The sequence below is a fragment of the Protomyctophum bolini genome (genome assembly GCF_963924005.1).
Source record: "Protomyctophum bolini genome assembly, chromosome: 1".
Lineage (NCBI taxonomy): Eukaryota > Metazoa > Chordata > Actinopteri > Myctophiformes > Myctophidae > Protomyctophum > Protomyctophum bolini.
The window spans coordinates 52,630,211-52,655,730 of record NC_137862.1 but is presented as its reverse complement, the minus strand read 5'-3'; the positions used below and the strand labels follow the sequence as shown (position 1 = coordinate 52,655,730).

General features: G+C 42.2%; 1 protein-coding gene across 1 annotated transcript in view; it reads left to right on the top strand.

Moving 5' to 3' along the window:
* Positions 1-8,603: 8,603 nt before the first annotated feature.
* The window catches only part of LOC308320824 (leucine zipper protein 2-like), a gene marked incomplete at both ends in the record, with an annotated part of 135,961 nt that continues 119,044 nt past the window's right edge, over positions 8,604-25,520 (top strand). Inside the window, one exon of the mRNA XM_080771506.1 lies at positions 8,604-8,665. Within this exon, the coding sequence (XP_080627632.1) occupies positions 8,604-8,665 (62 nt within the window). The remainder of the gene's footprint in view (positions 8,666-25,520) is intronic.

Here is a 25,520-nt window from a genome sequence, read left to right as displayed (position 1 = left end):
TGTTGCACGGAGTGCTGCTCCGCGGAGGAGATAAGGATGGGGCTTAATATAGGACAGGGAATAGAATACACAGGTCAGGTTGGCAGCAAGTGTATATATACGGTATACACTGCACAATCCTCTGAAATCAATTCAAACTATGTTATTTAAATCTTTTTGCTCTTGCATGGATCCGTTATTTTACCTCGGTGTTCCCTTGATGTTCCTCCAGGAGAGAATATTATAACAGGCTTTTGGCTTTTGATATCCATGCTCTGATCATTCATTTATTTTATGTCCTATGGGGATTATCCCTGTTCCTGGTCAGACTACATTCAATTATCCTATAGGCTATACACATGCATTTCCCTTTGGGAGTGTATAGACTTTACTGATATGTTTGATATCACAATTTAACATTATTTTTAGTAAAAAAAAAATGTATTGCAAAAATTTGCGAAACACACATGTCTACAAGTGCACAACATGTCATGATTTGACACGTTGTGAGCTGATAGATCAGCTTTTATGAATTTGTCATGACAGAATATATATAGGGCTTAAGGGCTTATACAGTAGGGCCCTTCGTGGGATCTTGTTGTTGGAGACGTGGATGCTGGCTGTGTGAATAAATTACATCCAATCAAGTCAAATTACTATTAAATTAGTTGTCATTATCGTTATAATAACGATGACAGTTGAGTTACTAAAAAAAAATTGAAGCTAGCTGGCTCCCGACCATTATCTGAACGATTACATCATCAAGGCGTGACATTTATGTGGGTGTCTGTCTAGTGTCACGATCGATGGACATTCCGCGGTGGGGGGGGGTTGCATAACCTTAAAGTGAAACATGCGGGTGACGTGACCACCAGTCTGATGGAGATTTGCTCTTCAAGAGTCGGTGTCAAATCTGTTGTTGGGGAATTATAACGTACCCCACCGCAACCACCCCCCCCCTGAGGCTTCATGAACCAGCACTGACTGGTTGATTGATGCGAGGATAAAAACATCCAATGACCTTTCTTTGTCAGTCACCTCCACCGTTCTGTGCTCACCTGGTCCCAATACGTGATGCTGCATGCATGCGCTCTCTCTGACTGTGACAGGCATACTTTTTATCTGCCTCTTTTTGAAATACACACGCACACACTTTTCAGCATTTTATCATGTCATTACTGCGGCAACCATGATGTGCTTCCCCAAATCACATCTGCCCGCATGCTTGTCATTTAGATTTCTTCTTTTTTTTTTGCTCTTGTTCAGCTTGAGCTAAAACCAATTTGCTGGTTCACCTCATCTGCAAAAATGCATCATTGATTTGTTTTTATGTATTTTCACAACCATATTTTATCACTGCAAATAAAAGAAGAGCAAAATACTCAATACTATTATATGTCATCTCTTTGAACATTATTTTTTTACCTAGCCGTGAGCAAATATGACTCATATTTTGCTGTGAATCCATTGACAAAAAAAAAAAAAAAAAAAAAAGTTGAGCGACGGTTACGGCAACCGGAAATGAATCAGTGCTCGATAAACCTGCTTGTCGTTGCAGCCCTTTCTACTACGTCAGAACCTATACTTCCACGTAGTGTCTCTACACCGCCATGTCATAACCATGTTTATTGAAATGATAGCTGTCATACATTTACACTGATTGCTCCATCACCTCTCTTATGCTGCGTAATGTGTTGGCATGCTCTGAATGAAGAAATAACACTAATACCATTATGTCATATTAGCCAAACGGGTTTAGAATGACACAGATTGCTCCAGCACCTTCCTCTTTCCACTGCTGATCATGTCCAGCACATACAAATTAAGCAATATCGGCAAATTAGCCGACGTGTATGTAGCATGTGTCAAAAATTGTTTGACACATGCTCTAGCGCCACGCCACGCCATCCAGGTGGCCAGTGTACTGTACCAGGCTGTACTGTACTGTACTGTACTGTACTGTAGGGGAGAGCCGCCTTGGATGTAACATTTTGCACGTTTCATTTTTTTACTCGGAGATCCGTTTAGCTACACATGTAATATTTTCAGGCAACGGACCTACACATGTCAGCTACCATAAACCACTTCAAGTTATTTTTTTGATAAAACAGGTCGGGAGTTATTAAACCGAACGTGGACGCTGTTTCAGTGTTACATTTGCTGCGCATATCGGATTAATTGTAACAGCATGGAGTATAAATGTAACAACGCTAAAAAACACCATTAAACATATCGTTTTCAGCTTAAAGCAATTATATTTCATTGAAGCAACTCCTTAGCATTGTTTTCATACCATGGATGTGATAAGAAAATGTATCAAACATATTGGGAAATATTAAATAGTACCGGGTGTACCAGTTTGGGCTTTTTTTTCAGTTCAATGGGGAAATACATTGATTAAACAAACGTTTGATTGATTGAGTTGTACAATGTTATACAACCCTAAACTAATTTTAGAATACACTACACAATACAATACAATTTTAGAACATATAATATTGGCCAATATGTCAAATATGTAAATATTACTTATAATGGCATTGAATGGAAGCGGACCATTTGTAACACATGTTACAATTGACCCTCCCTCCGAAGTTTTCTTTGCCGTTGCTTACAGACCAGAATGAACGTGAATTCCGTCTAAACACGATGCAAACTAATGAAGAACATAAGCATGAAGACATCCATGTGGATTTTTATTCACCAACACCAAAGAAAAAACTTGTAGCACACAAATACTCCAGGTGTAAAATTATACGCATTTTGAAAAAAGTCAGTTTTTCGCCAATAGCTCCCCGCAGGATGAAGGTAAACACTTCAAACTTCCTGGGCACGTAGAGTACGTTGCTGTACACATACTGACGCGATGGCGTCATGGTGGCGTTGACCAATTGAGAGATAACGTCCATGTTACAACCGTGACGCGTTACATCCAAGGCGGCTCTCCCCTACTGTACTGTACTGTACTGTACTGTACTGTACTGTACTGTACTGCCCATGTTTCCTGTGCATGTACTGGAATTAATTCTGCTACACCAGTGGGTCCAGGTATCCTAATGGTTCCTTGAGGGAGTTCCAAATGTCCCCTTACGCCTGTGTAACCGAGTGTAAGAACTGAACCCTTAACCATTAATGTGGTAGCTATTCTGTCATGTGTCTTTACCAACTTGGTTATTATGTCTGCATCACTTCGATACTTTTTTCCAGCAGCTCCAGACTTCATTACATGTCATGACACATAACAGAGCTTTTTCTTCTTCATGGTAACAACAGACAAACTGCTGGTTGACATGTCTCAAGGCTCAAGGTTAGCTTTATTGTCCCTCGCGGGAAACTGTCTGTAGAATAACTACCGTCTTCTCCACAGGAGGAATTAGGCGGTAGAGGAGGGGGACAGCACCTTGTGAGCTATTCTTCACGCAGATCATGGCTGTCTTGTCCTTTTAATTACTTTCCCATTTGTTGGAGCGACCCAAGGTTCTGTTTACTCTAGACCACTTCATTACTGTCATGCAGCCCAGGGTTGGTTGCCATGAAGCGCCCATTACGAGGTGTCCTTCGCAGTCCAATTATCATTCAACATTCTGCTTTGTTGTGCCGAGGACCGTACCATCGTCATACACTAACGTCATTTCCTCTGGACTTTCGGGGCACCAGCTCCACCCTTGAAAGTCGTACTGACCCTCTGTTGTTGGTTGGCTTCAAGAAATCTGTCTAGTCTGTCTAGAGCAGGGGTTTTCTCCAACATTTTCGTGTCAGGGGACCCACCAAATTAACTATGTCTTTTTTTTTTGGCAATGGATCCACAAAATATTGTGTACCAGGAACCCCCATAATGTCAAGATTTGTTTGGGAAATAGCCTAACAAATAAAATAAAAAATACGGCTTTTAACTGTTCCACATGTTGTTTGGGACCGCCTGGGACCAACTCTAGGACTCTAGGACTAGCTAGACCTCACTTTAAACACCACTACTGGTCTAGAAATACATCGATAAAGACGATAATGAATGATCACTGCAGTGGTGAAGTGTTTTACCTTGAATTGAGCTGACTTGTGAATCACTTCACTCCGCCAAGCCTTTTTAAACTAATTAAACAGTTCCTCAACCAGTAAAGCGTCTGCCTTGGCAGAAGAATGAAGAAGCTTTATTATCTCACTAGTCAGACAAGCCCCTTTGAAACTTTACATTTAAAGTATTGCATTTGTTTTGCCAAAGCTTGTCAATCCAAACATTCCATACTCCAACATTTAATTTAGATAATGACAGACCCTTCACTGTATGGTACACGATCACACTGAAGTTCATCACAGAGAGGTTTGGTTGAAGATACGAAATCCGAGTAAGCATTCCACATTTCCTTATAGGCAAGCGTTATTTGTTCAAAATGGTAAGTTGGTGGTCCTTTCATCAGGTGGGCACTAAAGTTAAACAATAATATGGTCAGGGGAACTGCAGGCAGATTGCTCTCTCTTAGTTGCTGGTCCTGCCAGACAGGCTTGCGTTTCACCTCGCTCAAGAGATTGCATTAATATAGTGTGTGCGTGTGCGTGTAGGGTGTACTTGCGCATGTGCGTGTGCGTGTGTGAGTATGTGTGCACTGCTGGGATTGGATTTTGGGATGCGTTTCGTTCCGGATCGCCGTGACATGAATGAAGAACAGTCTGTTCTGCATCACACCACGGCGATTTGGAGTGAGGCACATCCCAGGTCCCAGGCGTGCGTGACACACACACACACACACACACACACACACACACACACACACACACACACACACACACACACACATCTCCCCCTGGTCGATAGCAGGGTTTTGACTTTGAATTCCTCTTGTGTTCCACACTTGACCTCCAGTCAATTCTTACTTCCCCACAGAGTGTCACACAATATTTCACCTTGTATACTTATTTGTGATATACCTCTACTCGACAAGTGCAAAGCAAAATTCATGAAATTGTCAATTCTATACCTCTCAAAGGCTGTGTATTCCATTTCAATATACCGGTAATGTCACATTTAATTACACTGTCTAATGTCTCCCGTCTTAATTAAATTAATTGATTGCGTCTTGTAAGAAGGATTGATTGGATCTAAATGATTACCTGTAGCATGTTTTCCAGATCAACTAGCATGAGTCAACAGCGTTAAAGAAGCCAGCTCCTATTTACATGCATTATGACGTTTAAATGGATATTTCACTTTAAAAAAAAATAATCTTATGTTGCTTGATTCAGTAATTAGATATTTTGATATTCATTTGAACTGTTTGTCATTTACTGTTTTAATTTATTTGTAATAATTATTTTGGAAAATAACTGTTGCCCAGCTCCTCCAGCTGCGGCTCCTCCTCACAAAATAAAAAATAAATATTACAAAATAAATTAAAACAGTAAATGACAAACCATGGCCCCCCTCACGTATTAGAGGGACATTATCAGTCAACAGAAAATAGCTCGGGTCTTTTTGATGAGGGACATTATCAGTCAACAGAAAATAGCTCAGGTGTTTTTGATGAATCTATCATGGTTAAAATGGAGTTTTAAGTTACAATGGGTTTGTATAGGAAGGGGGCGGGGCAGCTAAGATGAATATAAAATATCTAAATACTGAATGAAGCAACTTAAAAACTGCCCGGGGTGTTCACATAAGACTGGGTAGATGATAAAATGACCAAAAGTTTTTTTTTAAAGTGAAATATCCCTTTAAGTCTTTCATACAATACAAATCACCAGAATAAATACTACAGAAGGAGATAGTTTTAACTTATTTCTCTCCTTCATAATCCGATATTTATGCTCATAATATGAATCCTGACAGCTCTTCCAACCTCACAAAGAATACTAATACATGCAGTCACACTGATGAAGGCAGTTTTGCTGCAACATATGTGCAGTTTTTATTCTTGCTATGCCAAACCGTCTCATCTGATTCGCACTGATACATTATGGGGACTTACTATACCTATGAAAAAAAATCACACACGTGTGAACTGAGTGGTGCAATTCCCCCCCCCCCCCCACTCTCTCTCTCTCTCTCTCTCTCATTAGAGACACAGCACTACCCCTCTCTCTGTTTCTGGCGCCCCCTACTGGTATTAATAAGTCACATACTCGTGCTCATTTACACAGGTAGGTACACAGGTACACGGACATTGCTGGTTGTAGGAGTGGTTGCACCACTCAAAAACTCACTTTGTAATGCTCCAGAAAACTTTTATTCGGCCACACAGCAGGCAGACTTACGCCCCCGACAACGTTGACGACTCCATAACGCTGATTTAAATGTCTGACCCTATATGAAAGTTGAAGACAAGAGGCATTCCATGTTCATATGTTCAGCCAGATGTGAACATTATGGAGTACCACATCCTCCTGTCTGAGCCAAACATCTGTTAACATGCATGAGCTTTAATATTAAACGAATAACAGTCCATAATTTATTTTGACCCCTCGTCGTAATTATAATTCATACAATATGGATAATTAATGTGGAATGTGGACTTAGACTGTTATTCAACTGCTCATTTAATGCCGCGGCTATTTCATCATCTCTTTACATGCATCCATCCATCTTCAACGTCGTATCCGTATAGTCGGGTCGCGGGGGCAACAGCTCCACCAGAGAGCTCCAGACTTCCCTCTCCAGAGCAGTCCCGGCAGATATTGGGGATATAAACCAAAACCAACTCATCATTGGTCTCCCCCGGGGTCTCCCCCCAGCGGGACATGCATCAAGGACCTCCCTAGGGAGACGCCCGAGAGGCATCCTAACCAGATGCCCCATTAAGCTGGCTCAATTCCAAGCGAAGAAGCAGCGACTCTACTACGAGTCAATGCTCAGAGCAGTGTATGTACTGTGTGTACAACTGCATGTATAAATCAACCTACAGTAGGGTATATGTATATGTGAAAGAAAACTTAAAATAAACCGCATGAGAAGATGCATGCATTATATCAAGGAAATAAGGCTTTATTGCTGCGTCTGCATTTGTTGATTTTGCTGATCAGCAAATATACAGCTTGGTCACATATCATGTTGACCTTTTGCCAGTGTGAGTTTAAAAGAATACTGGGGTATAGGGAATTGTGTAAATTGTTAGAATGACTATTACATGTATGCTGCTAGAGTTGGATAAATCAATACAAACAGGCAGCCCCTATTATGACTCATGTCACGCGTATACAGTATTGACAAATGAAATGACTAGATGTAGGCATTATAGGCATTAATACATTTTCACATACAAAAATATTCTGAAAATGATACACAAGGTCAATAAAAATGTGAAGTAGAAAGCCTAATTGAAAGCAAGTGGCCTTCTCCAGGCATGTTTACACATTCATAGTTAAAAAAATTAAATAAACTTCATCTGATACATGATCAGAGGATAAAGCGTATGTGTGACACGTACCTCCTCCCCGCTTCCGTTTTTGTCAGAAATGGAAATTCTAAAATAAAAATGTAGACATTTTAAAAGAGATTTTCTTGCAGCTTCCGGGTCTCGGCTTTTGTGTAGTTCTACGGGTAGCATTCGGAGATTCTGGAATAGCTGTCTGACTATACGTGAGACAACTGGTTCATAGGCCTGTCACATATATTAATTGTGTACAGACACGAATCAGTCTTTTGAATATATCCTGTTTCGGCCATAGTAGGCCTACATTATTTCTTCATTAACCCGCAATGTTCAGCCAATCACAGTGCAGAATGGCAACTGGGGTTGCGATCGGATCGGGTGATCGGGTCATTTTCAAATGATCGGAATTGGATCCGGAGCCAAAACACGTGATCGGGACATCCCTAGTATCAATATTATTATTATATCCATATCATGATATTAGACTGGATAGTCTGTCATTTGGGATATTGTACTATTGTGATATATGGCATAAACGTGTTATTATAATATATAAATATTGGATTTGGAAAAATCGCTATCTGCATATGCTCAAAATCAAATGATCGGAATCGGATCGGCAGCAAAAAAACGTGATCCGGACATCCCTATAGTCACAACGGCTATGTTTTACTTAACCGAGTGAGTAGCGAAAAGAAAAGGGAAGGAATAAGGAAGGGTCTTCGTTGACCCTTATGCTTATTGCACCCGGTGACCGGTCAGCTGCCAGTTTAATTGTTCTGCTGTCTGAGTCTCTCACTTCAGAGAGAGAGAGAGAGAGAGAGAGAGAGAGAGAGAGAGAGAGAGAGAGCAAACCTCTAGCCAATGGCTGAACCGAACCGGGCTCTCCAAATCACTCCCCTCCCTCTCCCTCTCTCTCTCTCTCTCTCTCTCTCTCTCTCTCTCTCTCTCTCTCTCTCTCTCTCTCTCTCTGTCTCTCTCTCTGCCTGTCTTGTAAGATTCAGCCCTTCCCGTTCATTCCCATTAAATTAGCGAGTCTCTCCGTGTGCCATGGCTGCCTGCGTTATTTAAAGCCACAGATCCTCCCTCCTCTCTCCCAGTCCCAGCCACTGTGTTGCATCTGTCTGCCTCACTGCTTGTGTGTCTGTGTGTGTGTGTGTGTGTGTGTGTCTGCTTGTGTGAGGGTGTGCTAACAACTAGAGAGACAGAAGAAAGCAACTGATTACAGGAGAGCGAACGGGAGAGTGAGACCACAGCACGGCTATGAAATCCATCCAAGCTCTTTGCTTACTGCTCCTCTGTCCGGCTGTGAGCCTCAACACTAGGTGAGTCATAAATAATAATAAGCAAAGGTATTTATGTGTGTCAGCTTCAAGTGAAACAAAAGCTTGCCATGCTATAGATACACTGACTATATTGTATTCATCTGAAGATTATATTCAGTCATGTCAAATTGGTTGCGCTTTTTATTTATTCTTGCTGCGGGTTTTCCTTGTTTGAATGTTCTGAGTGGAGGGATGGAAGAAGAGCTTATCTGTTGAACCTGGGCTGCTTTCCTCCTCATTGCCAGTTGTGGGCAGAGGCACTATTTGTGTCCTCATGTGTGTTGTAATAATGCTCTGAATGCCATGATGCGTTATCAGGGGTCATCATCACCATGCTGGCTTGTGGTGGACATTTTTGTAAAAAGAATATATATGTGCCACTTGTGACATACACAGTAACACAATAAACAGCCCTGAATGACCACAACAGGTCTGTAACTCTGAGAGTGAACAAATGGAACCAAATGGACCTGTAACACTCAGAGTTAAGGGGGGCCTGGCAAATATAACATTTGAGAACCAATAGTTGGACTCATAATTATTATGCCATAGTGTCATAGTAAATAAGGTTCATACATATCCGGAAGAAAACCTGGAGACTTTAAACGCAATGCAATAATTGGGTATACTATTTGCATTTGAACTGCCATGGCTTGTAGGAAGAAGACTTACTGCAGTGCTCACAGTTTTGGCAGCGAGCAAGCTGGAATCTGCACTGACGAGAAAGGAAAAGGAAAAGGAAAGGGAGACTTGCGTTGCAGTGTCTTAAAAAGAGTGAGCGAATGAGTGTGCAGAATAAAGAATTGGACTTGGAACTAGAGAGTAAAAGTGATGGACTAAACTGGAATGGTGATGGAGGCCGCGGTCTGTGTGGGAGGACGGATTGATCGCTTGATAAAAATCATTCCACTTCTCGACCAGCTTCTCACAGACATTCGTCCTCCGGAGGCAAGGTGTGTGTGGGAAGGAAGGGCTTTCTTTCTCTGCATTGTGAGGATGTACAGTATAGTACAGTAGGAGGTACAGTGGTACCTCCCGCTGTGAGCAGACATCATCACATGCATGTACAGTAGTACATGCTGCTGTGAGCAGACATCATCACATGCATGTATTGTACAGTAGTAGGCCTATACCTCCCGCTGTGAGCAGACATCATCACATGCATCTACAGTATAGTACCTCCTGCCTGCATCATTGATAGCCGTTTAATTATTAAATAGTATTAGGTTGTTGATGACAGCAGTTGTGCACTACTTCGGGAGTCGAGCCCGCGGCACACTGACAGACTGGGACTACCGGCCAAGGTGCCTCATGGACCACTTGAGCCACGGCCCGAGCTGCAGGCCACAAGTTGTGTGTTGTTAATGCTTTTCATCAGTTCAATGATATTTATGAATCCACTTTCAACCTGCATGGCGTCACACTTTGTGTCATGTCCTTATTAGCCTCGGAAACCTCAGACGTTTTTATTTCCAGGGTGAAAAAGAAAAAGTCTGTCCACTTCAATACGGCATAGAGTAGCGCAAACGTCGATCACTCTCTGCTGATTTCTGATCGTCTGCACCTTTGTTAAATTGACGCTCACACGCGCACACCCGTACACACACACACACACATTCCTTTCTCTCTCTCTCTGTCGCTCTAATTAGTCTCATGTCCAGCAGCTGCGCACAGCTGCCTATATGCCATAGAAAGCATAGGTGAGTAGTTCCAGGCTGTATGTCCTTATAGGCTACGCCAGAATCAAGACATTTAGCAAATAGCCGATCTACAAGCTGACACGCTACACCACCACGGCAATGGTATTAAATCTTGCCAATTGTCTGCTTTTGCTCGACCCTGCCATACAGCGAAATAGGGTATAAAAGAACATGAGGTGAAACATTCTCCCCGACGCACAGGAACAGTAATTCAGCGGTGCTTGGATTTGTCATCATGAAGCATTCTGCGAGCACACGGTTTCTGCCTTTGGGAGTATAGGATCAAGGCATGACAGGGAGAGAAGTCCAGGTTTATTGCCCTCTGTATATGTATGCAGATATTAAAGGTCCTGGGCACACCGCTGCGTTTTTGGGACTTTTAGCAGCGTTCTTCTGTCGGTTTTCCTACAAAACGCGTCCAGTCTGCAAGGACCTTAATGTCAATACTTTGGAGGCTATAACTACTGCTGAATGAGTCATGTTTAAATACTGTAGACAGGTGTTTGTATTGATGTACTATCAACCACTGATTTTGAAAAGGCTAATAATGGCGGTGCTATGGTTTTGTTTTAAATATATTAACGTACTTTGCCAATGTATGGCAAGTATATGCAGAATATAGCCTATGCTGCATATATATATATGCCATATTCAGGTTCATATATGTTGCATATATATGTCGATAAATAGGAAATGTATATTGTCTCTATATAGCTTGGGCAATTTACACTGGGTGAAACAATGGGTTTCAAAATCATGGGATAAAAATTACAGAAACAACAATAATAATTGAAAGTAGAATAATTAAGATTTCGCTTTTACATTTCTCTGCCAAGTATACTGGTTACAATTCAGCAGAGCTTGATTGAGAGGAAGCAGAAATGTATGGAGTAGAGCAGGAAAGATGTACTGAATTGATCTGTACATCCCCAGGCCCAAAGAGGCGCGGTGGTGCAAGAGCTCATGCTTTTGCAAAACTCAAGTGGTACTTATCCAGAACAAAAGGCTGCGTTGACAGAGTCCCACATGCTTCCACTGTCCACCTCTCACACTATAATACAACTAGCCTCGGAAACCCAGGCGTTTTTATTTCCAGTAAGAACAAAACACTACAACTACAACCAACACTGATTTAGGCCTACTCGTTATAGATGCCTTGGACAGGCCGTGATCTATACTTATTTTTCACTTGTTTGCCGTCTCATACCTCGACATTCTTCTTGGAAACTGAGTTGTTTAAAGGTTTTATGACATTTATTTTCATTTGTTTTTGTTTTAGGTTTTATGACCTCAATTACACCCAAAAAAACCTGAACTTTGAACATTCAGTGGATTTTCTGTGGTCTGAAGTTTTCTTTGGGGTTTGGAAGCCTTTTGAGCTACAATGAAAACAGGCAACACAGTGAAAACAGTGACATCTGCTGGCAAATCCCATTGACATAATGGGATTTGCAGGCTCTTACATCACAAACTGCCGTCAAATCAGAGCACCTGTTTGAGCCAGAAAACCCCAGATCACAGAAAATCTACTGAATGTTAAAAGTTCATGTTTTTTGGGTGCAATTGAGATTAGAAAACCTAAAAAAAAATTCAAAAACCTTTTTTTAAATGGCACAATCCCTTTAAGCTATGTTTGGACAACAGAGAAGAACTTGGCTTTGGCAGGAGTATGTGGTACTGCATAATGTTCACATCAGGCTGTAAATATGAACATATTGTAAATGAAATGGAGTTGCTCTTCAATATTACACAGGTGAGATGGGATAATTAATGACAGAGCTGGGCGATAGCCATATACTGAATCAATGATGCGAATGTGTTATTGGTCTCTAGATTATGCCTCTGTAATGTGGAAATCTGTCAGCGCTGTATACGTATATGTACATCTTTCCACTCAATACAAATTATGATGTGACTGACTAACTATTAGGGCAGAAACCTTTTATCTCATCTTTCAACATTGCATGGTCCGCAACTGCAACATAGCCAATGACTGCATGCATGGGCACCAGAAGGGAAACAAATAAAAAGAAGACCAATAAAGACCGCCTGGAGGCATAGAGTTGAGAAAGAAAGAAAATAAGCAGGATGGAAATCACGGTCCGAAGTGAGGACTGCAGCAGCTGACCGTCAAAAGTGGAAGCACTCTGTGAAGGCCACAATGTGGATATTGGAACAACAGGTTATTTAAAAAATACCAATTAAAAGTATTAGAGTTGTGACTAAATAACTATGTTGGGTCCATTGGAAACACAGGTATATACAAGGTTTCCAGCAACAATATCCTTGTCGTTGAAGCCATACAGTATACGGTGCAATAGGTATACTGTACTGTATTGGTACAGTAGCTTTTGTAAGGTTGGATTCATATAATGAGCATACACGTATCATACTTAAAGGAGAAATAAATAAGCCATCTCCTTCTATAGTTGTTTTTCTTGGTGCTGTGTTGTTGTGTGAAAGACAAGAGCTGTTCAACTTCATAATGCGTGTAAATTGGCAACATGAGCTGGCTTCTTTAACTCGCTCTGTTGACTCACCGACACTATGCTAGTTGATCTGGAAAACATGCTACAGGTAATCATTTAGATCCAATCAATACCTTCGTACAAGACACAATCAATTGATTTAATTACGAAGAGAGACATTAGACAAAATGTGGCATTATATAAAAAATGGGACTAAATGGCTTTTTACCGGGGTATTAAAACTAATTCCCATATCGGTATTATTTTTTGCTTTGCAATTGTTGACAAGACATTCATCTTAAACAGCTTGGCCAGGTCTTTCAAGTAGCTGAAATAATGTGTGACACTGTGGGGGAAAGTAAGAATTGACTGGAGGTCAAGTGTGGAACACAGGGGGAATTAGACCCTGCTATCGACCAGGGGGGGGGAGATGGTAATGTCTTTAATCTATACATTGATGGACTGCAGCCTTGTCTGGCCAGTGACCAGCAACTAAGAGAGAGCAATCTGCCAATTCCCCTGACCATTGTTTAGTGCCCGCCTGGTGAACGGACCACCATTTGAACAAATAATACTTGCCTAAGCAAGTGTGGAATGCAGTGCTTACTTGAACTTTGCGTCTTCAAGCAAAACAAAAAAAAATCTGTAATGAACTTCAGTGTGATTCTGTACCGTAGTGAAGGGTCTGTCATTATCTGAATTAAATTATGTTGGTTGATTTGTTTTACTGCAAGGCAATGTGGGAGTGATCTGCATTATTTGGATTGACAAGCCTTTGCCAAAACAATGCTATACATTGTGCATTTCATTGTGAAGTTTCAAAGGGGCTCGTCTGGCTAGGGAGTCGGGACAGAATACAAATCTGTGACGTCTACTTGGAGAATATTAGAATATTTTGGAGACATTTTCCTGCCAAGGCAGACGATTCACTGGTTGAGGAACTTTTTAATTAGTTTAGAAGAGTATCATATTCAGCATGAATTGTTGGGTTCTTATTAGCTCAGCAGCTCAGTGCCAATGGCAGAAACAAAACACAACTAGAAAAGTGCACTCCTTGGAGCACAGGTCTCCGCTAGGCAGGGTTGCCTATCCAAAGCCTGTAAACTTTGGGAGGCAGTCATAGCCAGCCATAGATGGATTTGAAACAAACAAACAAACAAACATACAAAATTAGGTCAAGTCTAGACATCTGGACCACTATTTTTCAAAGTTGGGACTGGGGACCCCTGTGGGTCCCCAGTCGGGGCTTCCAAGGGGCTTCCAGGGGGGCTTCCAGGGGGCTTCCTAGAGAGACGCCTGAGAGGCATCCTAACCAGATGCCCAAACCACCTAAGCTGGCTCCTTTCCAGGCGAAGGAGCAGCGGCTCTACTCCGAGTCTCTCCCGCGTGACTCACCCTTTCTCTAAGGGAGATGCCAGCCAGCCGTCGGAGAAAACTAATTTTGGCCCAGTTAAATGTGGAACAGGTTAAATACAGGTTAAAGCCCTAATTAAAAAAAGTAAAAAATGTTCAGAACCATTCGCGATGATGCCACGTGTTATTTTAACACATTTTGAGTTACGGACACAAAATCACAGGCGTAAAATATTTTCACATGCGGGTCCGTAGTCATGAAGTAAATATCAATTTCTGCAATTGCGGGTCCTTGACCTGAAACCCTCTAGTCTAGACAGTCTCATTGTTTAAGCCACCAAACAACAGCTTCTGCAGAGAGATGATTACGGCTATGACTTTCAAGGGTGGAGCTGGTGCCCCAAAGTCGAGAGGAAATGACATTAGTGTGTGACAACGGTAACGTCCTCGGCACAAAGTAGAATGTGAATGATAATTGAACTGCGAAGGACACCTCGAAATGGGCGCTCCATGGCAACCAACCCTGGCTGCATGACAGTAATGGAGTGGTCTACACTAGTAAACAGAACCTTGGGCCGCTCAGACAAATGAGAACAAAATTAAAAGGACAGACAGCATCATCTGTGTGAAGAATAGCTCACATGTTTCAACCTGGATTAACTATTTTCTTCCCTATTGATATCTAATAACGAGTGGTACGGGTGAAAAAATTACATAACAATATCCAGAGCTCATCGCAGCTCCGACCGCGTCCGTGCTGGGCCATGCGCTAAAATGCTTATTTTGATCTAAACATCTGTCTTTCATGATGACCAAATTGACGAGCTGATTGCTCAACTGACTCTGACTCCACAGAGTGTCCAGTTAAAACTGAATAATTAAATTAACAACTTTAAATCGGAAATGTCATTTAAAGACCATCAAAATAGGCTACCAAAGTTATTAAATCTGGAAAACATTTGTAGCCCATGTGAAATAATTTGTCATAATTAGCTAAAGAAACATAAGTCTGTTAGCAACAAAGCCAACTAACAAATAATAATGACACATCATTAAATAAAGGGTAGGGGAGAGCCGCCATGGTTGTAACACTCTGCACGTTTCACTCTTTTACTCAGAGATCCTTTTACCTACATATATGTAATATTTTCAGGCAACAGACATACAAATGCCTGCTATCATAAACCACTTCAAGTTTTTCAATTGATGAAACAGGCCGGGAGTTATTAAATCGAACGTGGACACTGTTCCAGAGTTACATTTGTTGATTCATTGTAACGGCATGCGCGATAAATGGAACAACGCTAAAAAACACCATTAAACATATCGTTTTCAGCTTAAATCTATATTTCATTGAAGCAACTCTTTAACATTGTTTTCATACGCTATGAGTACGCTACAAAGGCTGAAAGGCATGCATTTGCATTCCAATGGGTGATTGAGGGACACGCTCTATACGCGCAACAGCCAATCCGCTGCCCACTAATAGTTCTCAGGTCTGGTGTTTGTCGTGTTTGAAAATGGATTTGGCTAGGCGGCCGTTTGGCCTCGCCTTATTGTAGATACGCCACTGGTCTACGCATTATATAATTTAGAATGATACAAAAAATTGAATTGTTCAATTTGAGCATTTAAAAAAAAGTAATTCATGTAATAGTAATATTAATATATTACTCTTGCTCAGACAGTAATATTTTATGATACATTACTTTAAAATTAAGGTAATAAGTAATAAGACATATATTCCAAATATAAAATAATATACCCAACACTGAATACACAGTGTGTGGTGGGCTTCTGTAAGAAGGCGAACGAGCCTATGACCCATAGTTCCACTGTACCACTCCGTATCCGTTATTGGAGATAACGTCAGATTAGTAAGAAAATTGCCAATCCGGAGGTAATATCTTCTTTTAATGAATTAACTGCTCGTGACGGAACGTTCCACCAATTAGAATCCAACCGGCAACCGCTATTGTTCTGTCAGATAAGCTTTATTATTGATATCAAACCGGATCACTGATTTCCTTTCTTTTCTTTTTTTTTTTGCTTGCCCTTTCCTTCTTCAGCGATCCTAGACAGGTTTCGCGCATCCGCAGTGCCGTTCACTTCTTGTATTCAGGCGGACTAAAAAGCTGAATAACGCGCGATGTTCGGAGGTCTTCGCTGATTATCCGGTGATCCCGATTGGAACATTGGCGCTTTCTAGAGCAAGGATGGCTTCATTTTAGCTTGCTAGCTTTGACGCTAATTATTTAGCATCTAAGATGGCCGCCCAGGCCGCGAGATTGCTTTCCCTAAGATATGTCGGGGAAGGAGCGCTTGTTTTACCACACCGGCTAGTAGTAGTAGGGCGGGGCGAAGCCCCGCCCTACTACTAGTAGTCAAGGAAAGCGCCACCCGCGCGGGCGGAACTTCACCTTCTAATATAAACACAAACCCCATTCTGCCAGCTGCCTCGCTAGCCTAGTGGACTACTACGCCGACTTGTAATATATGCTTCGCTGGTTCGCGCCCCACTGTCGCCAATGTTTTACAACCGCAGACTTTTTAATAGTTTTTGGATTAGGGTTAGGGTTAGAGTTTATTATTAGGGTTAGGGTTAGGGTTAGGGTTAGAGTTAGGTTAGGGTTAGGGTTAGGGTTAGAGTTAGGTTAGGGTTAGGGTTAGGTTAGGGTTAGGGTTAGGTTAAGGTTAGGGTTAGGGTTAGGTTAGGGTTAGAGTTAGGTTAGGGTTAGAGTTAGGTTAGGGTTAGGGTTAGGGTTAGGGTTAGAGTTAGGTTAGGGTTAGGGTTAGGGTTAGAGTTAGAGTTAGAGTACTAGTAGGCATAAACACTTGTGTGCGGTCCAAAACACAGCCCAGCGCTTCCTACTCCACTGACAACCAATCACAGTGCTCGAATCCCCGACATATCCTAGGGAAAGCAATCTCGCGCCCAGGCCGGACTTGTATCCAGCGTGCAACACACTAAAACGAAGTACATCCGGGTCGGCAGTCTAGTGTTGGCTCTTGCGTCCACCAGGTGGCAGTCAACTTGTTAAGTTATTTCAAAAATAATTTAAACACATATTCTAAAATAAATATCGAAGATATTACGTAAATTAGAAAATAAGTAGTGAAAATAGGCAATAGATATCCATATATGGCCATATCAGTTGGGTCAGCTGTGACGGCCGGAACGCGGCCCGATCTCTAGTTACATAATCGGTATGCAATTGAATGAACCGGTGTGCTCACTGCTCACACACATTCACAAAGAGATCATAGAGTGTGGAGATATTGGTTTTGGCATGTAGGAAAGATAATCATAATAATATTTGCCTAGACAATTTAAAAGCACTCATCAAGTGAGATGGATGGAGAGAGGAAACCTTCACTGCCACACAGTTCACAATGTGTGGCATCACAGCACTCTGAGACAAGTGCATGTAGAGCAAAAACAGTCTTCTCTTGGTACAAAATGTTGAGGCTAAATATAAATGTGGGTCATGTCCTTGACATGAAAATGTATGAGAACCAGTAGTTACAGTAAGTGTGTGTGTGTGTGTGTGTGTGTGTGTGTGTGTGTGTGTGTGTGTGTGTGTGTGTGTGTGTGTGTGAAGCTGGGAACAGAGGCAAGAAGAGAAAAGAAGAGAAAGATTAAAATAAAGACTAGAGATACAATCTCGCTGCCAAACCTGAACCGCGTGTATTTCATTTCCTGTCCTTTATTAACAGTCCCTCCACAGAGTATCATTCGGTGCAACACAGCCAAGCTCCCATGTAGCATTTTACACCAAACATAATATCTGTTTCTTGCTGTGAAGGCAAGATTAATCTGAATCCTTTATCAAGCTCAGCCCCACCGCCTGCAAGACGGTACGCCTCTCGCTTGCCTTGGCGGATTCTGTTATTTTTTTCATCTAATCAATTCCTGAGCATATTCTGGTGAGCGGCTTCCATTGAAGTCCCCAGTCACCCTGTTCTTCCAGTGTTCAGCCATGACATTGATCTGACTGATCCTGTTAGTATATCCACTGAGTTGGGAGTCTCAGGGACATGCAGCCTCACAACCGGAATTGGCCAGATGAAATGGATACCATCCAGGGGGACAGAGAGGTGGAGGGGATATAAGCCTCTGCTTTTGACATCCCCTCCTCGGGTCATTTCTATGTCTGTTGGAGTGGTGGGGATGTACGTGTTTTATGTCTTCTGCTTCTGGTCAGAGCCTCAGACTGAATCAAATGCATGTATTTATTTTGGGGAAATCTGAAGTAGCTATAGGTCTGATATACTGTATGTTTGACAATATCACAACAACTTCAGCAAAAACATGTATTAACTACTAACTAGATTAACACTGGCATCCTTAACGTGCTAGTCTCGCATAGCCAGAAATCACTGCAACCTGTGCAAAATGCTCCTGCCAGGCTTTTAACCAACAGACGGCAAACCGGAACTCATTTTAGTGGACGGGAGCATGCGCGGTATAAACGGTGGCCAGGTTCTCCTATAAAGGACCATAAATTGTGCATTGTAACTAAAGTTGTGCGGGCCTCCGAGCTCTTGGGCTCTGGAATGCACAGTGTGTGTGTGTGTGTGTGTGTGTGTGTGTGTGTGTGTGTGTGTATGCGTGCGTGTGTGCGTGCGTGCGTGCGTGCGTGCGTGCGTGTGTGTGTGTGTGTGTGTGTGTGTGTGTGTGTGACTGTGTGTGTGTGTGTGCGGGAAACGGGAATGCCTACTGAGTGGCAAAAAACGACTTTCTGGCCTTGACAGCCCCATACCATCCAAACAGAAAAGTCCTATTTGATTGCATGAAATGACTTCAAACAACAACAAATTCACTTTGCCACTCGCTTTTCCACTCAATCTGCCATTCACTTGATGCATGCGCATATACCCTCTATTCTTGTTTTTATTGCACATTCTGTCCTGTCTGTGCATGCACGTTGTGACACATGAAGTGCTATATGAATAAATAAATAAAAACGACGCTCGTGTGAAGTGAGGCGCGCCCACTGTGGCTGCCACGGAGTCACTTTCATTCAATTCCACCGTCATCTCTCCTAAATAGTGAATTGCCTTGTCGTCTTTTTAGTGGTGTGGCATCGTCATCTTTATCCTTACCCACCTATACGTAATGTCCAAGTTTCTTCTCTATTATTAACTGGCTGGCGTTTTCTTCGTCCGGAGACGACTGCCATGATGCCATTAATGCTCAAACTCGTCCCTGATCATTTCCACTGTCATACCGTCTCTAAAAGGTCAATTTGCCTTCTCGTGATTTCAGTGGTGTGGCTGACAGTCTGACACGTCTATCATCATCCTCATCGTCCTCCGCGAGACATGAATTCTGTGCGTTATTGTATAATAAAACGGAATCAGTCACAAGATGTATATTTAACGTATAACAAACATCAAAAAGTCCATAGACTTGGCACAGAGTCACAACATGCCATGATCTTCAACGCCCCTCAGAAATAGCAGTGACATCAGTGTTTAGCACAAAGGCAGCACTCTGGCGGCCACTAGTGGTGCTTTGAGGCCATTGTTGACACACGACACCACGAACGCCCGGGGGTATTTTAGGACTATTAAATCAGAGCGCCCAGTGATTTGCAGCAACGGAGCACGTTTAGCGATGCACCCAGGGGCCATCTTGGATGTAGCATGAAGTAGCTCTAGATGTAGCTAAAACACCCCCGAGGCGATTCGGTCTCATCCACTAAAATGGGGGGGGGGGGGGGGGGCATTTTGGATGCACATAATCCTTTGAAATGGAGGCGGTCTGTAGCCAAATATAAATGTGGGTGTCCTTGACATTCAAATATTTGAGAACCAGTAGGCAATGCATGTTTACAGTGAGACTGTGTGTGCGTGCGTGCGTGCGTGCATGCGTTCACGCGCGCATGTGTGTGTGATCGAGTGAACCCCGCCGCTGGGCACACAGTGAGGGCAGCGAGACGGTGTCATGTTGCTTAAAGTCCACCTCTCCCCCATTTGCATGTCAGTCAGGTGTCACGCTTGGCCGCGCTCCTCCACACAGTGACCACGTTGACACAATGACAGCACGGGGACTCACTCCCCTGCATGTCAATGTTAGCCATGAAAAAAACACACCGTTTCCCCACCCACGAGAGAGAGAGAGAGAGAGAGAGAGAGAGAGAGATGTTAAAGCTATGTTGGATAAAACGTGCAGGATTACATCAATTGACTACATCATGCACACATGTGCGCGGCCTAATGGAGACAATAAAATAGAGGGGTAGAGATAGTGGCCGTTAGAGCAGCTGGATGGCAACCGTGAAGCTCCCAGTTCGATCGCGGTCTCCCCCCAGAGTTATAGAGCGCCGCAGTGACGTCAGAGCCAGACCCAGAAGTAAAAATCCCATTCACCTGGACCATAGGGAATTCTCGTATCAGCCATAATATCGTAACAATTCCATGTACACTTACCATTGTGGTCGTGGTTGTAAAATGGTTCTATATGCTCCTGTAGAAACCCCAAGCATGCATGCTATCACTCTAGTTTTAGTAAAAACGATCTTTATGCGCGACCTCACGGAGAAGTACTTCATTACCCAGAATGCTAAAGTCCAAACATCCGGTGATGTCGACGTCTGTGATTGGTGGAGGTTGCGGTTTCCGTGGAAATCGTTACTGCCCCCTGTTGACCCGCCATATTAGAACACTAGTATTCTAATACCGTTTACAGGTACATGTGCAGGTACAATGATTTCTTTATCGAATATGTTACGGTATTTTAAAAATGAAGAAAAGAGTGTCCGCCGCGGTGAAAACCACTATGAGTCTGGCCATGTCCTGGCATGTTCTTTTTCACAAGGCCAGCTTATTGGCTCTGTAAGAGCCAGTATGAAGAACAAGACATACAAAGTTATGGTGAGTTCAGAATTAGTAACTAACGTTTATCTCTCTACGTCTACATAAATCAAACTGACTCAAACAATTCATGTTATAGTGGGAATTACAAATTAATTAACGAATTAATAAACAGCAGGGGAGAACACAAGTACCAGCCAGAAGTAACAACATTATTTATGATGACTGATGTTAAAATACAGTAGTGTACAGCAGGAGATCTCACACACACACAGTCACACACACACACACACACACACACACACACACACACACACACACACACACACACACACACACACACACACATACATTAATATTTTAATGGCCATGCAGTGGTGCATGTACTCAATTTGTTTTAGTAAAAAAAGTAAAAGTATCAATATTGCAATGTAGAAATACTCTGTTAAGTACAGTCAAGGTAATCAGAAGTTACTTGTAGTACTCATTGTGCAGAATGTCATGTTTCACAAGTTATTATATGTATACAATTTATCACAAAACAATGAGACATGTTGTAAGCTTGTAGATTAGAGTGTATATTTTGTAATAATAACCAAAATCTATAAAGTAACTAACTGCCTGGTAACTAAGGTTTTCAATTAATTGTAGTCGAGTAACACAAAATACATTATACATTATTTAAATCATGAGGTACCTTTGGATTTATATAAAATGTAATGATTAGGTAAGAACATATGCTATCCATTACATTGAAGCTGTGATTGTTATTTTTGTTATCAAGTATCAAACATTGAAGCTGTGATATCATCGTATACGTCTCGTCCATAATGTGAACGCCGACTTGTTCTTCGGGAAAGTGTGGAAACGGCAAATATTGACCCCAGGCCGGTGGTTGCAGTCGGGAACAAAGCACTGCACCATACTTATGTTATGGTACAAAAGAACAGATAAACTTTTTAATGTAGACTAGAAACTATAATCAAAGAACAAACACTACACGACTGACGACTCCAGTGCACAACGCGGGCAATTTCTCATTCCAGCCTTCCAGGAAGTGAACGTCAGTCGCAATGCTTCATGGGAGTGTAGTTTCAGCATTTTGGACAAAAAGTATGTACACAGTGTTGTACCCTGCCCCTTTTTTATTCTTTCTGATTATTTATTCGGTGCAAAAAATTTAGTTTATTGTCATGATTTCTCACGACTCGAGTTGGCTTTGTACGAGCCTTAAAAGGTCTTTAAATAAATACGGACTGAATTGGCTATGACTGAAATGAATGGTAAGTTACTTCCTGGGCCGTTCGTCCGTTCTGAGAGGGGGAGGGACTGCGACGCTCTATAGTGTCGAAGCTTTCCTGAGCGCACGCACGCACGCACGCACGCACGCACGCACGCACGCACGCACGCACGCACGCACACACGCACACACACACACACACACACACACACAGTGTTCTTCTATGGTGTGTTACTATAAGCACAGCATCACCAGGACCATGTGTTGTGGTGTTTGTCTGAACCACGCTGCACCATGCATGCAATAATGGTGAAGGACGTAGAGCAGTCACTTGTTAGTTTGCTCGTTAGTTTGCTCGTTAGTGCCAGTGTCCTTGAGCAAGACACTGGACCCCCTAACTGCGCCGGCCTATCAGGTTGGTGCATGCATGGTTTCCTCTGCCGTCGGTGTGTGAAGAACTTTGGATAATGGTGCCATTTAAATGCATGCACTATTTACCATTTTTATTTATTCACCGTCCATTACCGCATGCAAATGTTCTAATTCTGTTACTCTAAACCACTGACCCAGAAACCAGGCAGATGTGTGCTTGTGTCTAAAGTCTAAACCAGTGGTTCCCAAAGTGGGGTCCGGGGACCCCCAGCTAGGGGTCCCCACAGCTAAATGATCGTTTGGAAGCAAATGGACCCTTTTGGGTCTGTAACTCTGAGAGTGAACAAATGGACCCTAACGGAGTGTACACTCTCAGAGTTAAATCAATATTGGTTTTACAATATATATATATATATATATATATATATATATATATATATATATATATATTTTTTTTTTATATATATATATATAATTTGGGTACCCCCCCCCCAAATAATTTGGGGACCCCCTTAGGGGTCGCGACCCACGGGTTGAGAACCCCTGGCCTTAAAGCACTGTAGATCCAGAACAATGCGATCTCTCTGTTTCCCTTCCGGTTCCTATACTGTCCTTCATTGATTTTTATAGACGAGAGCTGCATTCTAATTCTTCAATTTATACTCTTGTCACACAACTGTTGGTGTGACCAAGTATAAATTGAGCTTAATGTGGCTCTAATCATATAATCTGTCTAATAGGATCACAGTTATGAATAGCAGGGCTGTTTAATGTAATGCATGAACATACTGTAAATCAAACCAGCTAAGGGGACCAAGAAAGGTGCTTCTGGATGACGAGGAGCGGGTGGTGGTGGTGGTGGTGATGATGGGCATGACAGAGATTCTCCAGTTTAGCAGACTTTACAGAAAGGACGGAATATCATTCAAAAAGATTCTATTCACAGTATATTTAACAGGCAAGTACATCAGGAGCGTCATGTAAACCCAGGGTTAGTGTTAAATACTGTACACTACACACACACACCATTTACAAAAGTCCACTGTGTAAAATCCATTGAGCTTGGTGGAATTCCTTAAGTAGCATGTTTGTGACATGTCAAACTATATAGGTTTTCATGATTGACCCTCCTTGAGCTAAAAACGGCCATAAATGTACACATTTTGGGCACATTTGGGCAAGTGGCTATGGCTGCTTTTAGCCCAAGGAGTGATTTTTGTCCAGGCACCATCATTTAAATCACACCTGTGTGAACTGAGCGGTGGAACTACCGGTATACATGTATTGTTATAGTTAGTGTAGGCTACTGTACTGCCCTGTGCTCTTAATTGTACTGCATTGTAGTGAGCTTATGTGCTCTATACTGTACTTTGATTCATTTCTATTCTTTCCGAAATTAATCAGAGTTACCATGTGGGCGTATGTGCACTACAAAGTGCAGCCTTCCTATACCTGTACCTGCAGGGATGGTGCTAAATTCGCTCCGCATTTGCATGGCATATACATCTTATTGAGGGAATTATTTGTGCTTGTTGTGCGAGGCATAATGATAAGTTAATTAACTTAGAACTCAAAAGTGCAGATGTCAACTATCAACAATAATAATGCATGGTAAAGTGGTTGTGAAAACATTACAGTAATAACAATTCATGTACAGTATATAAACAATAAACATTGTTGTAAGCTATAGGCCTACTGTACCCTGTATGTGCATGTCCATATAGCAATCTAATTCTGCAACATCAAATTGCAATGGAATCAAACAACACGGCACCACAAGCATTTCCAGTTGGATGCATATAGCCGGCTGTGTAAACATGTGCAGAACCCTGTCTTCACGTGCAACAGTGCAACAGCTCGATACTTGACAGCCTTTCAGAGACACCAGTGGTCATTGGTCACCGGCGGGGTGTTCCTGCTTGGCGTGACCTTGTCAATCTCACACTTATCAGCCAGCGTGCAGACGGAGGGTACTCTGTGCCACGTACCTACCGTGGGCATTTTACTGACACAGTAATCACAAGCCTGTCTGTCTGTCTGTCTGTCTGTCTGTCTGTCCTTGGAGGCATTTAAAAAGGATCAGGGTTATACTGCAAAATCTCCCCGTTGCTTTGAGAAGACATTTTTAAAGGAGAATTCCTGACCACATGTTTTCATACCTTTTAACCTGATGTTATTATTATCCAAGAACGAGTGGTACAGGTGAAACATTACATGAGTCCCTATACCGAGGCCCACCACAGCTCCGACCGTGCGTGGTGGGTTTAATGCTAAATCTGTGCCTTCTGTATTGTTCAATAAAAGAAAATCACCGATCGGTGGCCATTTTCTCAAAAGGTTATAATGTAAATTGCTTTTCTCTTTCTTTTTTTAATCACATCTAAACAAACACATCACACTGAAATGAGAGCAATAGCTTGGCAAGACGCTGCTATAAGGGCTAAGGATTATAGTTCACTGTGACAACAAACCTAAACAATCAGACATGGTGCTGCTTTCAGGGACACATGAGAGGCTTTTGTTGTTTTTTTTTCCCCAAGCCTGTTTCCCCCACCCACGAGGAACCAAAGTCTGCAGAGCTGTAGGACAGCGCCTGGTGCTGCCAGCAAAATGATGGAATAATCTGGAAACGCAGCAGCCAATACTCAGGTCTGATGAGTATCTATACCTACAGGGGGGTCTGCTCCATCCTTTCCCTTTTATCTGAGCGAGCACAATGGGTAGCCTACTGTTGCCAGCATCACCTGTAGGAATGTCTATTTTCCACAGGGTGAGTGCTGTTTATTTGCACACTACCGGAATGCCGTCGACTAAATGGGGCATAGCTATCTGGTTCTCCACTGTGTTCAGAGTAAATCCTGCTTTGATGTTTCCTGGAGGTAGTTGTGTACATGCATGTGTGT